Source organism: Pipra filicauda, unplaced genomic scaffold, assembly GCF_003945595.2.
Source record: "Pipra filicauda isolate LSUMZ 115617 unplaced genomic scaffold, ASM394559v2 scaffold64_size3178608_pilon, whole genome shotgun sequence".
NCBI lineage: Eukaryota > Metazoa > Chordata > Aves > Passeriformes > Pipridae > Pipra > Pipra filicauda.
In genome coordinates, this window is record NW_024104809.1 from 2,835,550 (window position 1) to 2,850,853 (window position 15,304).

The 15,304-nt window shown below is 39.1% G+C and overlaps 1 protein-coding gene across 1 annotated transcript in view; it reads right to left on the reverse strand.

Moving 5' to 3' along the window:
- Nucleotides 1-151: 151 nt before the first annotated feature.
- Nucleotides 152-15,304, reverse strand: part of LOC113991306 (ABI family member 3 binding protein) — a 143,114-nt gene continuing 127,961 nt past the window's right edge. Inside the window, exons 54-58 of the mRNA XM_027727497.2 lie at nucleotides 10,037-10,116; nucleotides 8,563-8,592; nucleotides 7,448-7,609; nucleotides 3,543-3,656; nucleotides 152-1,550 (exon numbers count right to left, since the gene is read on the reverse strand). Coding sequence (XP_027583298.1) covers nucleotides 1,435-1,550; nucleotides 3,543-3,656; nucleotides 7,448-7,609; nucleotides 8,563-8,592; nucleotides 10,037-10,116 — 502 coding nt within the window. The 3' untranslated portion in view covers nucleotides 152-1,434. The remainder of the gene's footprint in view (nucleotides 1,551-3,542; nucleotides 3,657-7,447; nucleotides 7,610-8,562; nucleotides 8,593-10,036; nucleotides 10,117-15,304) is intronic.

Genomic DNA, 15,304 nt, shown 5'->3' on the forward strand with positions numbered 1-15,304 from the left:
TCCTCGGATCTAACACATATTGTCTGTTTGTCACACTGTTTAACACGGGCCTATTTCCAGGAACCAGTTTGCTCTGAATAACAGAACATAGCTGTGGCATTTGCCACAGAAACTAATCCCTGTTTTCATGTAAAACACTTGAGAAAAACACTTGATTAAAAAATATTTTATTAGGAGTACAGTGTACCTGCAATGTACTTTATAAGGTATTTTCTATAAATGACTACTATATATATATCTGGGTGTTCCTGTTCATATTTCTTCAATACATTAGTAAGGTAATGAATAACACCTTTAAAAAAAACCTACATCTCTTTATTTAGTTCATAAATGTTCAAGCAGTACAACAAGTAGCTTTGGGAGAGGTTTTAATCAAAGTAACTGTAAAGCAGTTTTAAAGTTCAGTTATCATTATTTCCCCTTTGTCCCCAATGAAAAATGTTTTAGATCACAATTTTTCTTCTTAAATTAAATAAACCTGATCATGCTGTTATAACTAGCTTATTTTTTTTCCTCTCTCATTTGTCTTTCCAAGTTCCCCTGCATGGTACATACATTTGGCTTTTGAACCAGTAAGTCTCAGTGTCTGAAGACTACATTTTCATGCAAAGCCCCAGCCGTGGAAGCCAAGTTTCATTGTTTCATTCCATGTATGTATGTACCTGTCCACTTTAATTAGAGAAAACCAAACCCACCTGCCAGCCACTGCCACGCTCATGGGCAGCAGCTCTGACTCCGTAATGACAGGCCAAACATGGCTTTTGCTGGAGTTGAAGCATTTGAGAACAAACAGACGCCCCCCCCCCCCCCCAATTTGATAATTTAAAGCTGCACATATAGCAACCTACCTCAGCATTTTGGCAGGAGTATAAACTGTATGTGTAAGAAGAAAGTGCTTCAAGTTTACTGGCTGCAGGATATTAAAAATTGTAGGATCTTTTCTATAATTTATGACTGGGAGACATTACAGGTGGATCTGGACAGGTAGCTTATGGCACTTGCGTCACAAGAAGACCAGGAAATATTTAAAAACTAACGTACATTGCATTCCATGACCAACTCTGCCATATCTGTGCCTTAAACATTTATTACAACATCACGATAAATAATAGACACACCGTATCTTTTAAAATACCATATAAACCATACCTCAAGAATAGGGAGCCAGCTTCCCTATACATTATCCTACAGCATGTCCCTAGCCTGTTTGTGTTTTTAATCTAAAAACAAATTTGTAAAACTGGATAACTACAGTAAGCAGCCTACGCTATTACACAATGAATGCAGTATTGGCATTAGACTTGTATAAACCCTGGCACATGAGCAGGCACTGAAGTGCCAGGCACACCGTAAGCATTGCCGTCCTTGAGCCTGTGCTGGGCAGTGGGGTGGAGGTGGCACATGCTGGGCCTCTTCACCAACTTCATGTCGCATCTACCACTTCCCAGGGATTGATGTGCCACACTCGTACCAGCGGACGTAGTTAATTTGAGTCTCCCCACCTATTTTTCCAAATTTGACAGGTTCCTGACGAACTGCCCTGAAAAATCCTGCAACAGAGAATAGAGCTTAGTTTGCATGAAGCGCTCAGGACTACCATGCTTTGATCGCCCTGTGAAATCTGTGTACGTTTCAATTAGTCTCTAAAATAGTTGCTAAGCTGTTAACGTGTCTGCCACAAGCAGGGCTGTTTGCTGCCCCTACATCCATTAGGTCTCTGGAATTTGTCCACCCAACTCGAGGCAGATGTGCTTGGGATGGTGGTGAAAGGCTGCCTTCCCTTGAGATGCCAGCGCCCACCCGGGGATGGTGCTGGCCAGTGCCCTTCTGTCCCCTCTCTGGCTATGACAGGGTCTCTGAACACTCGTTGCAAAGTCACAGTGATTAAATAGTCCCCACTGCAGTAGCCTTGAAACTTCAGTGAACTTCAGTAAAACTGGGGATTAGTTCACACTATCTCCACATTCCCAAGCGAAAGATCGTACCTCCTGCTTTCGGTCTGTTACCTTTGACAACACACGTGCTTCCCTTTCAAACAACTTTAAATTACAAATTAAAGTGGGCAATTAGGGCTGAATCCAACATGATCATCAGAAATGTATGCGTGAGTAAAGCAGGCATGTCTGCACACAGGCATGCAGGCACACACAAATACTGTTCTGCCAATGATACACAACATCAGCCATGATTCCCTCACTGTGCTTCAGGTCAAATATATGTAGTTAATTCAGAACTCAACTTGCTGCAGCCAAGAAGAAAGCAAGCAGCAATGGACAGTTGGTCTGTTCTTTCCTCTGTTCACTTCATTGACTAGAAAAATAAGCTACAGAAAAGGTGGAGTCTTCTTTTGTTTGCTTGTTTTGTTGTTTGTTTTTGCCTAAAAGTGAGTGTAGCTCATGAACTCAATTAAATCCAGTTCTTGAAATCAAATTGGTTTTAAGTCTTTTAAGCTGAGTCTTTTAAGTCTTTTGAGCTTGTTACATAAAAGGTTTTTTAAAATATAAAATCTTTAAAAATGTAAATCTGGTATAGCTGAGAGGTTTGCTGTTCTGGCAATGTCAAATTGGATTCAAATCACCTCTTGCACGAAGAAAATACCTTTACAAACAGGAAACACTGGGAAAGGAAAAGCATGACCCTCTTTAGAAAAAACTCACAAAACACATAAGCAAACACCCTTCAGATTGTTCACCTACTTTGTTTTTTGGAAAAACTTGTGAAAGATTTAGGAACTTCACATTCATCTCCCACACCTACTTCAACACATTTCTGGACTTCTGTAGGGTATTTTATAACTGAGGCACAGGAGGGTTTGGTCAACACACTGATATTGGACTGAAAACCATTCTGCTGTTTTTCTCAGTAAAATATTCCATGACAAGCTCAGCACGCCGCGTGTACCAGCACAGCCTGTGTTCTTACCCCACAAGGGAATGGAATACCTCACACTGGCATTGCTGCCAAGCAGCAAGGCAGGAGTTCAGCTGACACAAGTACAAATTTCATACTCTCCAGCCTCAGCAATGTGTGAAAAATAGCCAGGCAGGTCACAGCTGTGTTTAGGACATCTACTTCCATGTCCACTCAGACCAGACTGGAGTTTTGGGCACCCAGTTAAAACCAGTACACACAGAACTACTGCAGCGTGAATTATATTTTCCAGTAATAACTTTTCAGCTTCTTGTCAGCACCAAACAAAGCTGTTTAATGCCCAACTGATGATTTACTGCTCTTTAAATCAACCTTGCTAGTTTGAACACAACACTTTATGCCTCTCTGCAGACACAAGTTTGTGATTGGGTTTAAATATGTAATACCAAGTGTGAGTAATCTGCTGGAATGTTTTAAACAGGAGAGAGGCTGGAGTCATAACCGTCTTAATAAGTCATCATTCATCTTGAAAAACGTCTTGACCCTCTTCTGCCTGCAAAGATGGCAGTTCCTTTCCATCACCCACCCCAGCAGTGGGTATCCAATCCACTGGCAAGAAAAAGAAACAGAGGAATTGCTGAGGTTTGCTACAGACAGGCATAAGAAATTACCATCTTTGACTGGTAGATCTTCTTGCTGTCCTGTCCTTCCATCTAAGAATGAGTCTACAAATTGGCAGTGATCTTCTCCATGGCCCCTCTGGTCTCCTATGTTATAAAATTTTCCTGAAAGCAAAGAAGGAGCAAAGTTTAGTGAGGGCTATTTCCGAAAACCACCAGAGGCAATGGGCTGTGCTCTTTCCTCTATGGGGAAGCCAAGGTGAATGCTATGATTCTTTTCCTCTCAGGGCCTGTAGCTGTAACTTGAAAATGATGTGCAGGTTCCAAGTACAGTGCTCATGGCTACTGACAAAAATGCCCCACTCCTGGCCAAAATTATGCCTGGATGTAATTCTTCCCCCTCATTACATTTCATACAATAAGGGGAATTCAGTTACTACCTAGAAGCTCACCCCGATTGTATCAAAAATGAGGTAAGTTTTGCTAGTGATTTGAGTGGAAGGCAGGTCTGGTTCCCTGTCAGGAAGCCTCCAGTACCTTCAAAGATGTTTTTATAGACCACCTCCTAACACAGCTGAGGTCTGTTTTATAAATCATTGTATTTTTACAACATGTATGTGCAAGTGATATCCTTTAACATATGGATGACCTCGGTCGGTAACTGCTTATCCAGAGCATTAAGTGTGCCTGTGTATTTATTTGCAGGATTGTTTAACAGGACACTTGACTCAACTGAGTAGAAAACAAAGTCTCAGGTGCCCCATGCAGTGTGTGCTGATGTTATGGGCTGTGCTTATCCTGTTAACAAAGGGAGTCACAGTGAAGGTGTTTTGACAGATGTTTTTAGGTACTGATTTGATTTGCAGGACATTAGTAAAATTCAGTTCAGAAAATGGAGGAGAGCATGCTACATTCTCTTTCCAAGCTTGGCTGGAAACATTTGTAGATAAACTTACCGTTCTTTCTAAACTCTTTTCACAGCACTTAATATGTTCAACCTCTGGTCGTGAGGTTGAAAGAAAAGGCGAGAGCATTTAGAAACAGGCTCAGCACTCTGGTATAAGCTAGGCAGAAAATCCAGTTTCTCATTAGACACTGCGTGTCCTGTAGCTTGAATCTGTGCCAGCCTGGCAATTTCAGAGATGGTGAGGTGGCTTATAATACTGCTCCCAAAGTGCAATTAATTAAAGAGCAGCCTACCAATAAACTCCTTCTCATGTTTGTGTGATCTGAGCAGCACTTTGCCAAAATTTCTCACCTTCAGTTGATGGCCTCTGTGCGTGCGGTTCTTCTCTAGCTTTACAAAATTATTTATTACTATCTAGCTTTGGCTGCAGACATGTTTTTTCCATAGGAGAACTGGTCAGAAGGAGTTCCTCTCAGCAATTTTTTGGTCTGAAATTAAGAACGCTCAGGCTGCCCAAAAAGGCATTTTTTTTTTCCATGGCTGTTGAAGGTCACACATAGAATTTATTTTTTTCCTCCTCTCAATAAATACTTATTTTTAGGTGGCCTGCTTTTCTGGAATGCCTACAGTGACTGCTCTGGAGGACTGTTAAATGAGGTCAGCAGTAGATGCTGGTTTATAGAACAGTACTGGCATGTGTAACAGAGATCAGTTTTTCTTCATAAGAGGCAGAATAAACCAGAAATTTTTATGGCTAACACCAGAACAGTAACTTTCAGATGCACACATACTCTTCTGACCCAGAGCTTAACCTATGCATAACTCAAACAATTGCTACACATAAATTAGCAGCATTCTAAGTGACTATTACATTCTTACTGCCCAATTATTTCCATAATAAAAGAACATACTTAAAAACATTTAGCTAAGAACTGACTGCTTTTCTGTTTTGGGGATAGCAATTCTAGCATAAAGTAAATTTTTTTCCCAGTGTTACTGTATGGGTGGTCTTAAAAATGTTAGGTCTTTGTTTTATACATTATGAATTCTGCAGCACTAAAAGTGTAAATTCATGCTAAAAGCCAGCATGTCTGTCGGCTGCCTCATACAACAGCATTTGTACAATGCACCCAAATTTCAGGGTAATTCCATTGCTTCAACAGCAAAGCTTTGGAAGGTATTTTTAGCGTGCAGTGGACCTCAGCACAGCCCTTCACTACTGGCACACATCTCCCAGCTGGCTGGCACTTGCAAGGACACTTCCTCTGGCCCCGGGAGCAGGATGAGGTGAGGTGTGACAGTGAAACACATCAGAACAGTTTGGCTTCAAAGGGGAAAATTTCTCACTCGCACGCAGAGGCCTCACTTAGCAAATGGGGGGAAAGCAGCTTTCCTTCTGCATAAATATTTCACTTCTTTTAAATATTGTGACAACTGGTTAGCACTGGTTGTAACAATTCAAGTGCAAGAACCAGGCTTAGCAAGTATAATGAATACAGTGTGTCTGCCTCATCTTTCTCCAGCGAGGTTAAACTTCCACCCTTCCAGCAAGAACAAAAACAATCTAATGAAAATAGGAAAATGGGCTCCTGATACTAAACTTTGCTTTTAAGATTGGAGTAGCTTTCACTGCAGTGTTAATTCACTTGATTTAGGGCTGAAGTCTAGTCCTGCTAGATTAGCACTGCTATTTCCTCTACTGGCTGGTTTTGGGATACCTCATTGCCAGTGCTTGTCATTTGATCACAGCTGATTAGTACAGCATCAGTTGAATGAATGATACCTCTGTTCAAAACAGTCTCTTTTATTCCTGTAATTGCTAAGATGTTATTTACATATGAGGTATTGTACTTCGTGTTAATGACAAGGCTTCCTTGTCTGCTCATTGGAGAATAGTTCTGGTGCAAGGCAGGGAAGCTTGAAGTTATAACAACATGAGCTGCCTTACACTCCCCTCCTCTTTTATTTCCATATTTCTACATACAGAGACCAGAGCCCTGCTCCTGTGAGGTGCTGAGCTCTGAGATGGGGCAACTTTGGGTTATGAAAGTGGATTCTGTCGGCCACAGTATCTCCTAGTTTATTCGATCCAATGTGTTGAACACACTTGCCTAAATTTCACTCAAAAGGCATTTCCCATACATGGTTGTATGATACTCATTGTGCTCTGGATGCCAGGCTAATGCCATTGTCATTGAGCTGTCCATGATAAAAGACCTCATAGAGAAGAAAGCTAGAAGTTTGGGATGGATTATAAGAAGTTAATATATTTCTAAATACAGTAAATATAGCTTGTACAATCTACATGAGTCACAAAGATCTGCCTATCAACTAACTGAAAGACCCTTTTTACAGGCTGTGCCCCCTGCATACACATAGCATGTGTCACTTGATTCAGGTCTTAAATACATCACATTCTATTGGCCTAAAGACACTAAACAAAACTTGAGAAGATAAGGCCAGGAGGCTGGTCTTAGTAATAAAACGTAACATAAGGAGAAATAAAAAAGGGAGAGGGAAGGCAAAAGTTGTGAATGTGATAAAAAAAAAGTCAAAGCAGGTGAGTAAAACCTGTTGACTAGAGCTGAAGTCATATATTTATAAGTCTCCCAGTAATGAAGTACCCTGCTGTTTACCAAAAAGGATAGGAATAACTGAGTCTAATCCTGGTCTAAAATTAAGTCCTGATCCTCTAATTAAGAATTATTCCTGGCTACCCTTTAAATACAAATTTGGCACTTTTACAACATATGCTATTCACTCTGATCTGTATCAATTTTTTGTATGATCCTCAGTATACCAACAGGTACTTAAAATCAGATGATCACCACAGAGAAGTAACTCCTGAGTCTGAAAATTCAGTATCAAACACATCAATGATTATTGAGCACAAGCAGATTACTGTTTATGATTAATCTGACTATGCACTAAGTGAAACATATCTGATCACACTTCAGCAGAGCTCATCTTGTTAAATCTCTTAGTTCTGGAACCATGATATCGTTCAGGAGTATGTAATGTGAACAACACTGATTTGAATGTCTCTTACCTGTAAGTGAATCACTGAGGTATATTTTGTATCTCAAAGAATTGCACAGCTGCACACCTACAAACTTCTTATACCAGGTCCTCTTGACGTATTGTTTGCCTTTGCATTCTGAATATGTGTCTGAATTGAATGGGATTTCAGTCCAGATAGCATCTTTTCCCACTGCAGGAGACAGAAAAAAAGAGGCTGAATTGCGATGCTGCATACAAAATTATGCACAAAAAATACATTTGAATAACTAGAATTAGAAACCTTGATGAAGCAGAATGTACCGTGACACCTGAACATGAAAAATATTTCAGGGAAGCACCAAAGAGTGCAGGTATGATTAATGCAGTGAACTCCTCCTGCTCTCATGTAGTGCCAGTTTGGAATAAGCTCATTCTAGCACCTTGCTAGGGGGACAATGTCTGTGTGTTGACAAAACTCACATTTACAGAGTGCGTGATACAGTCATCATTTTTCAGTGCATTTAAGCCAAGACAACCTGAAGCAAGTTGTATATGATTTAACAAAAATACACATAAAAATTATATATCATTAATTATGTGGAAAGAAATGTCAGTGCTTGTCAACGTGTTGTCCATTACAAATGCAAAAAGCAGCCCAATTTGCTTGAGTGATCTCAGCTCTTCTTCAAAAGCTCAGTCCACCTCCCACCAAAGACAGCAAGAGTCTTGTAAGGTCTAAGCAGAGCTAGATCAAGCCTTCTGAAGCAGGACATTTTTCTAAAACACAATGACAGATAAACAGAATCCTCTGAGTTGTGCTCTGTTAACTCACTTAAAAAAAATGGAGTAACTTACTCATTTTACAGAGCTTTCTGTGCTTTAATGACAAGGCTGAGAAAATATGAGACTGTCCTTGGCTCATTTGTGTACATTGGTTTGAAGCCATCCCAGCTGCCATGGGAGCTCCACATCACGCTGATTGTGTTCCGCTCAGGTAAACAAGCAATCTGGCATGAATTCCTTACCAGGGGTGTGCGTGGAAGGAGTGAAACCATGTGTGAATGCTGTTTGATTCCAGAACTCATTTAATTGGTGCAGTACACAAAATTATGCTATCTCATTTCTGAAAAAAGTCTTGATCAGGTACATATAAAAGAGGCTTACTTGAAATTGGCTCACTCACTCTTGGGTCCGCTGGGGGAAGAAAACAAACATTCAATCAGACACTGTAAAATGAACGCTCCCAATATTTCAATGGAAAAGCATAGGTAAGTGATTTTTTACAGCTGACATAAGCTGTAATTTGTGAAACAGAAAGTGTTTTGGAAGCAAAGTTAACTTTTGCATTAAATTAAATTAAAAAAAATATATTTCTTATGTGAAACTCCAGTATCAATGAGCTTTTAAAAATTTTATTCATGGGACAACACCAGCCAAACAGAGTTCTAGTAAAAACAAAAGTTTAAACCTGTAACCAGCAAAACCCAATTGTACTGTGTCTTATTAAAATTTCAATTTCAAAACCTGAATAATAAAAAGGACACATCTGCAATACTCGCCACAAAAATCTTGGCCCAATATGGGAGAAATGGTGTGTGCAATTAAGAAAAAATAAAACTGAATGCTTAATTTGTCCAAGCTAAATAGGAGACAGAACATAATCCTTGTCATTCATGAAAACTGCACTTGGCATAAACATTTTTTTTTTCAGTTTTAACAATCTAGGATTACAAAGAGTGTATTCAGAGTTTTTAAATATGTGTGGCATGGTCTGAACTACTCCCTGAGTAATTTCTTGCTCAGCCAGAAAACCATCAGTGACAGCACTAGATGAGGACTATTATATTATTACACCTGGCTCAAAACACAGACGGAGAAATTCCTCTTAAAAAGGCTAAATCCATTTTATGCTTTATGTGGACCTTAAGTACCATCAGGAAATAAACACTTCTACACAAAAGATTGTATCTTACTTGCACAAAGTCAACAAGTCAGCTGTAGTTATCCTCAGGGAGAAAAAGAGTAATGCTCTAATTATCACCTCTGAGTCAGATAGGACTTGACTTGGGAACCAAACAATGTCCAAAACAGGCTTGTATACACCTCTGTAACAGTTTCACAGGAGAGTAAACAGGATGGAAGGGGACTACTGGGGCACTGACTTTTCCCAGCTGCTATTTCTCAATCCTTATTTCAGCCAAATGACATCACTGTTATACAGCAGCCTTATTGAACAGGTAGCAGAAGTGACTACGAACACACCGGCCCAAAGAAAAACCTTATGTTCCCATCCAGAAGCCATTAATGAGCTTGATAGGTGCAAAAAGATCAAGAATATAAATCTTAGATGACTGAGCCCTCTCTAACAATGAAGTTATTTCCTTCAGTGAACACCAGACAAGTAGTCCTCTCTTTTTTTTTTTCTTGCAGTCTGGCCATCTTACATCCTCACACAATACAGTCCTGATCCCAGGCTGACCTCCCACTACTACATTGCTCAGTTGTTAAAAGCCAATCAGGAGACAGTAAGGAGCAAGACCAAATGCATAAAATGAAACGAGAGACCCTTTTCATACATCCCATACACATGGATACTAAAGCCACTGTAAATGATGGTCTGATCTTTGGAAGTTCTTACCTGATTCAGTACTGAATGACACAACATTGCTGCTTGGACCTTCACCAAGAGGGTTTCTAGGTTTCACGTGGAATTCATAACTGGGGAATAAAATAGAAGAGATGAAAATTTTGCAAACCAATGAATACTTCCAGAGTCTGGAGCAAGCAAGTATCACACACCTGGTGTTACTTGCCTTCTGGAGAAGAACAAAAAGACCTCAGTTCTTGCCCTGAAAACACTGAGATGTTTTTTGTCTTAACTGCATAAGATTTCTCTGAGCACATAATTAACCAGTCCTTTTGATAACTCTTTGCACACACACTATTAATATTTGATTTAATGCACCACTGGTTTAAGTCTGTCTCTACTCACACAGCAGTTTCAGTTCTGGCAAAGGGAGCAAGTTCAGATGAGGTCTGAAGCAACCTGATAAACAGAGACTGAGTAAAGCTCATTGCTATTTATTTTGCTTCTTAAGAACACAAACCTCCAATTCAATGCCTCTCAGGCCCACCAACAGTGACAGACAGGGCCAGTAGTGAAACACAGGGCGTGTCTTCCAGGACAGGAGCTTAGTCAAGGCCAAGATCCAGTTGTTTAAATATATGTTAATAGTAAATATATGAAGTGATGTCAAGATATTGCAGAGTCTCTTTTGTATGTTTTTATAATAAAATTGCACAACACCAGTCTGTACTGTAGTTATCTCGTGATCTCTTTTCATCACTGCTGTGCTGGGAACCAAACACAGTGCTATGAAAACAGAACAAGATGAAAGAAAAAAATCCAAGCCAGGCTCCTCTTCTTAAGCCTTTTCCACCTCTCAATGCTTGATTAACGGTGATAGACAGGCAAGACAAAGTGGTTTCTAATTCTGCACCTCAGCTGAAACATACCCTTACAGTCAGAAGCTCTAGGTAAAGAGCTATTGCATGCTGCAAACCTAAACATATTACTCAGAAGACACCAGGCAGATGAGGCAGGAAAGAGGGTTACAGGGGATGGACACCAGACACAGTGAAGATCTCACATCAAGGGCAGAGCTATCCCAGCAAGGCACCTCTCACCTCCCTTGGCTCCAGGCTGGCAGCACCTGGGAATTTCTCACTGCTCTGCAACAGCTCAGTGCCTGCCCAGAGAAGCTGCATGTCCTCCATGCCAAGGCACCCTGAGGAGTGGTGTGTGCACAGCAATCAACAGCACCAGCTCCATGCCTTCCCCACCAGCTGTAAATGCCACCTACAGAGAGGCCTCTCACATGCTCTGAGTGCTTGCATGGGGAGTCTCTCCTAACAGAGTGTCTTCTCATCAGCCAGAGACATCCACAGGACACGAGTCAGAAGGACTGTAGGACTGGAAAATGGGCCCTAACTTAGAGACTAGACACAGAGCAAAATGAGAGTCCCAGAAGTGGGCAATTAAACATCCAGCCCTTGACTCGTCAAGGATCACTTACCCATGATAATTTTGGTAGCTCATGACTATAACATAGCATTGTAATGTATTACTGGAATTGTTTCCAAACAGCAATTTTCTAAAGAAAAAAACAACCCCATACCACACTTTGCACAGTTGGAAATTTGTAAATTCCATTTGCAAGTCCCCATAAGAATAATTCAATCCAAACTTTGGATTACCTCTCATTGCTTCTTGGCTCCTGCAAAACCTGAGCAGTTCACTAATTAACCTCGGTGGACTATTCATGCAGTACCAAGGAACTGTTTTCCATCCACAGTACTTCTAAGACAATATTTAACTTTAAAATTGCTTACTTAAGCAATTGCCTTTATTTCTAGGGGTTTCTTTTCTTTTTAAGGAAAATACTTACAAAGACTGGTATGCTGAACAGATGCATTATGGAAATTCATGGATATTTCTAAGAAAACCATGGTCTTGTTTTGAGCTTAAAAAAAGTCTATTTGGAGTAATCTTGACATTTATTCAAACATGCTGCAAGACCACCTTGAGCTATTCATTTACCCTACCATAGGAAGGAGACATTAAACAAGTAATCAATTTCATAACTTCATAAATCTTCTTCATTATCATTTTCAAATTGTTTAAACAAAGACAAGCTTTTAAAAATTGGACCTGAGCAGTTAATATTCACATTGGGCATGTGGTGCAGTAACTTTTCTGGTCAAGAAGTTTTCTTACACAGTAGCTAAGGCTGTAGGTAATACAGAGAACTATAGCAGAGCAGCTGAAGATTCCTTCTGAAGAATCACTGAAGCGTAAACAAGGATTTGCTAATATGTTGTGTGTTTTAAAGTAATAGCTAGAAGACACATTCTGGAAAATGTACAGATTAATCCACACCTAGAGGTAAAAGACCCCAAAGAAGTTTTCCTATTTCCTTCACAGCAGGAGCACCTGATCTAGAGCTATTAATGTAAATGTGATCATCAAGATGGCATGTTCTATTGCTTTATGGGCAGTTTGTGGTTTGACCTTATGAATTATAATAATCTGATTCTGTCCCTTTGTATGCATTTTGCTCATTTTTGAACAAATATATTGTTCTTAATATAGTCAATATATTTTGGCTGCATCAGGCAATATTCTTCATAGGAATCGGTCCCGTTCCCAAAAAACTTCAATTGATGAGCTTGGACCCATCAATTCTCTAACTCCAGAAAAAGACAAAAACAAGAACTGAAGATCATTTTCCAAGGAGTGTTTTTCAAATTGTGGTTTAGGGATCACTAGGTTGTCTGCAAAAGACTAAACCACAGATGGGAAAATTTTGGCAAGATTGAAATAAAGAACTAAAATCTAAACATAGAGATTTCAGCTCATGTAAGCATATAAAGAAAATTGGAGAAAAGGAAAATAATAAAGAAATGTCCAAAGTTTAGCTGAGTCAATTAAGGAAGTGTTCTATTAATAATGTTAAAGAGGAAATTTTTAAAACTAAAATATATACAATTTTATAGTTCTGTGATATGTGTTTTTACAAGCATCACAGGCTCCTTTCCTCTGCCAATTTCAATCCTAAAACAATAGCAGTGGCTTCAACAGTACAAGAATAAGAAAGGACTGCTTTTTGAGATGAAGAGAAATAACTAGTTGACTGAAAATTGAAAGTGAGAGAAAGGGAGAGTTAGACTGAGATAATGAAATGACGGAGTGTACATATCTAACTAATTTTAAAGCCATGCTGTCGCTCTCTTAGCAGAAAATTGTTTAAAGTCTCCCTTTTGTGTGTCAGGTGAAAGATCTGAAAAATAAAATGGTGAAAAAAGGGTACTGTCTGCAGTCTTATACACTCCTATACAAACCACAAGAGAGGAAAAAATGCTTAGGGGTTTAAGAAGTATGGCAAAATTAATAAAAGGAAATAGGAAAGCTATAGAATGATTATCCCATGTCTAGCTCTTAGCTAGACTTATTAATGAGAAACTGGAGTCTGTATTCCATCTTTATATCTGCCTGCCTATTATACAAAAACTCTGCTACCCTATATAAGCAGCAATCTAATGCATCACACCTCCCACAAACTTTGGACACCAGGCCTCCCAAATCCTCCCAAACTCTGTAAGACAATAGAAGTCCTCGTGTAGGTTAAATGGACTTGACTTACAGTAGTTACTATGTGGAGTGTATTTTTCCACCATAGGAAATCACTATACCACATGGAACTCTGGCAAATGCATCTGCTCTGCATTTTTTCAAATCATGCAAAAGGAGAAGATTTGAGATTGCAGAACTGAAAATAGGTGAAAACAGATTTTCACCATAATAGAACTGGAGCAGCTGAGTACAGTTGTGGGACTTCAGGTGAGTTGCTGGGGAGATGCTGGTGTTAGATGACAATCATGCAGGACTACCTTTGTGTATAGAGCTTCACTGTCTCTTCAAAGTGTGCTTGGATAGCAGTATGATCCAACATAGCAAATGAGACAGGAATTAAAAAAAAAAGAAAGAAAAAAGTGGTGAGCTTGTTTGAGGAGTCTTTCTCCTATTCAAGCTGGAAGAAAGGCTGAGAGAAATGGGAAATGTCCATGAACTCTGACATCAACAGGAATTTAGAACAAAAATCTGTTGTTTTTTAATAAAGAGTACAAAAACCTCCAGCATTTTCCCACCACTTTCTGCATGTTTCTGCATTGCGGTTTTCACTGTTGTTCACATCTCTTGACCCTTGCTGTTAACAATAACTAAGCTCCCTGCATTGGTAGAATTTTTGTTTCTTCTTGTATGTGATTAGCACATTTTGGTTGCTAACTGCAATACAAAGCAATATTAGAGAATGGTGATAACAGCATAAGCAGGCAGGTATTAATTATTCATACTTCAAGCTAATTCAGTAGAGGGTTGAAGACTTCCTTGGTGTGGCCTTTGAGTAAATTACAATAACTTTCTCTTTTTTTTGTTTCATAACTTTTATAAGACATATGAAAAAAACTTTCAAAGAAAGTAATCAACAGACATTATAAAACAGTTTGGTTCATGCATATAATCTGCACATTTCATGTTTACTTCACAGTTTTGGTTGGTTAGTTGGTTTCTGGTTTTGTTTTTCTAGGGAACTTGGATTTACTTTATTTTTTTATCTTTTTTTAACATTTCCTGTTATTTATATTCTTCAAGAGATCAAGGCTGGACACATACTTTGTCTTGGAATTCAATCTAACTAAAAAATCCAAAAGAGACCACTCAAAATGTTTTTAAAAAGGAAAAAAGTATGTTTGAAATCACTAAATTACTTAACGAGGCAAGGATCAGTGCCTAAAGAGGAGTTCTACGAAGCTGTGGAATACAAACATCACAGGCTTTTTGTTTCTTATTAACACTCTATTTATATTAAAAATCTGCACCAGCAGGCTGGTGGACATGTCCTCTAATGGCTACCTGAACTTCCCTGGAGGATTTGGCACATCCCCGACTGCAGTCTTAGTATTTTTCTTTATTATCTTCCAGTTACTGCCATCACAAACATGCAAGAGAACTGTTTTCAACAATATTCAGACTCTTTTTTGAAGGCTTGTATAGAAATTAGTGCTGTAAAACTTCCTGGATGCTATGGTCTGTGCTGTGAATTTAATTGTCCTTAAACAAACCACCAGAATGAAAGAGAAAATGCACACCTTCTAAAAAAATATTTCAAGTTAGGGCAGGGAAACAGAACTAAGAACTGCATATTTTGGCAGAGAAACCATCAGAAATAACAAAAAACCTCCAAACGATATGACATCAGATGACTGGAAGACTTAAAAAAATAAATCAGTTTTAAAGGAATTAGAAAACTCCAAAGCTAGTAAAAAAAAAAAAAATCACAACCCT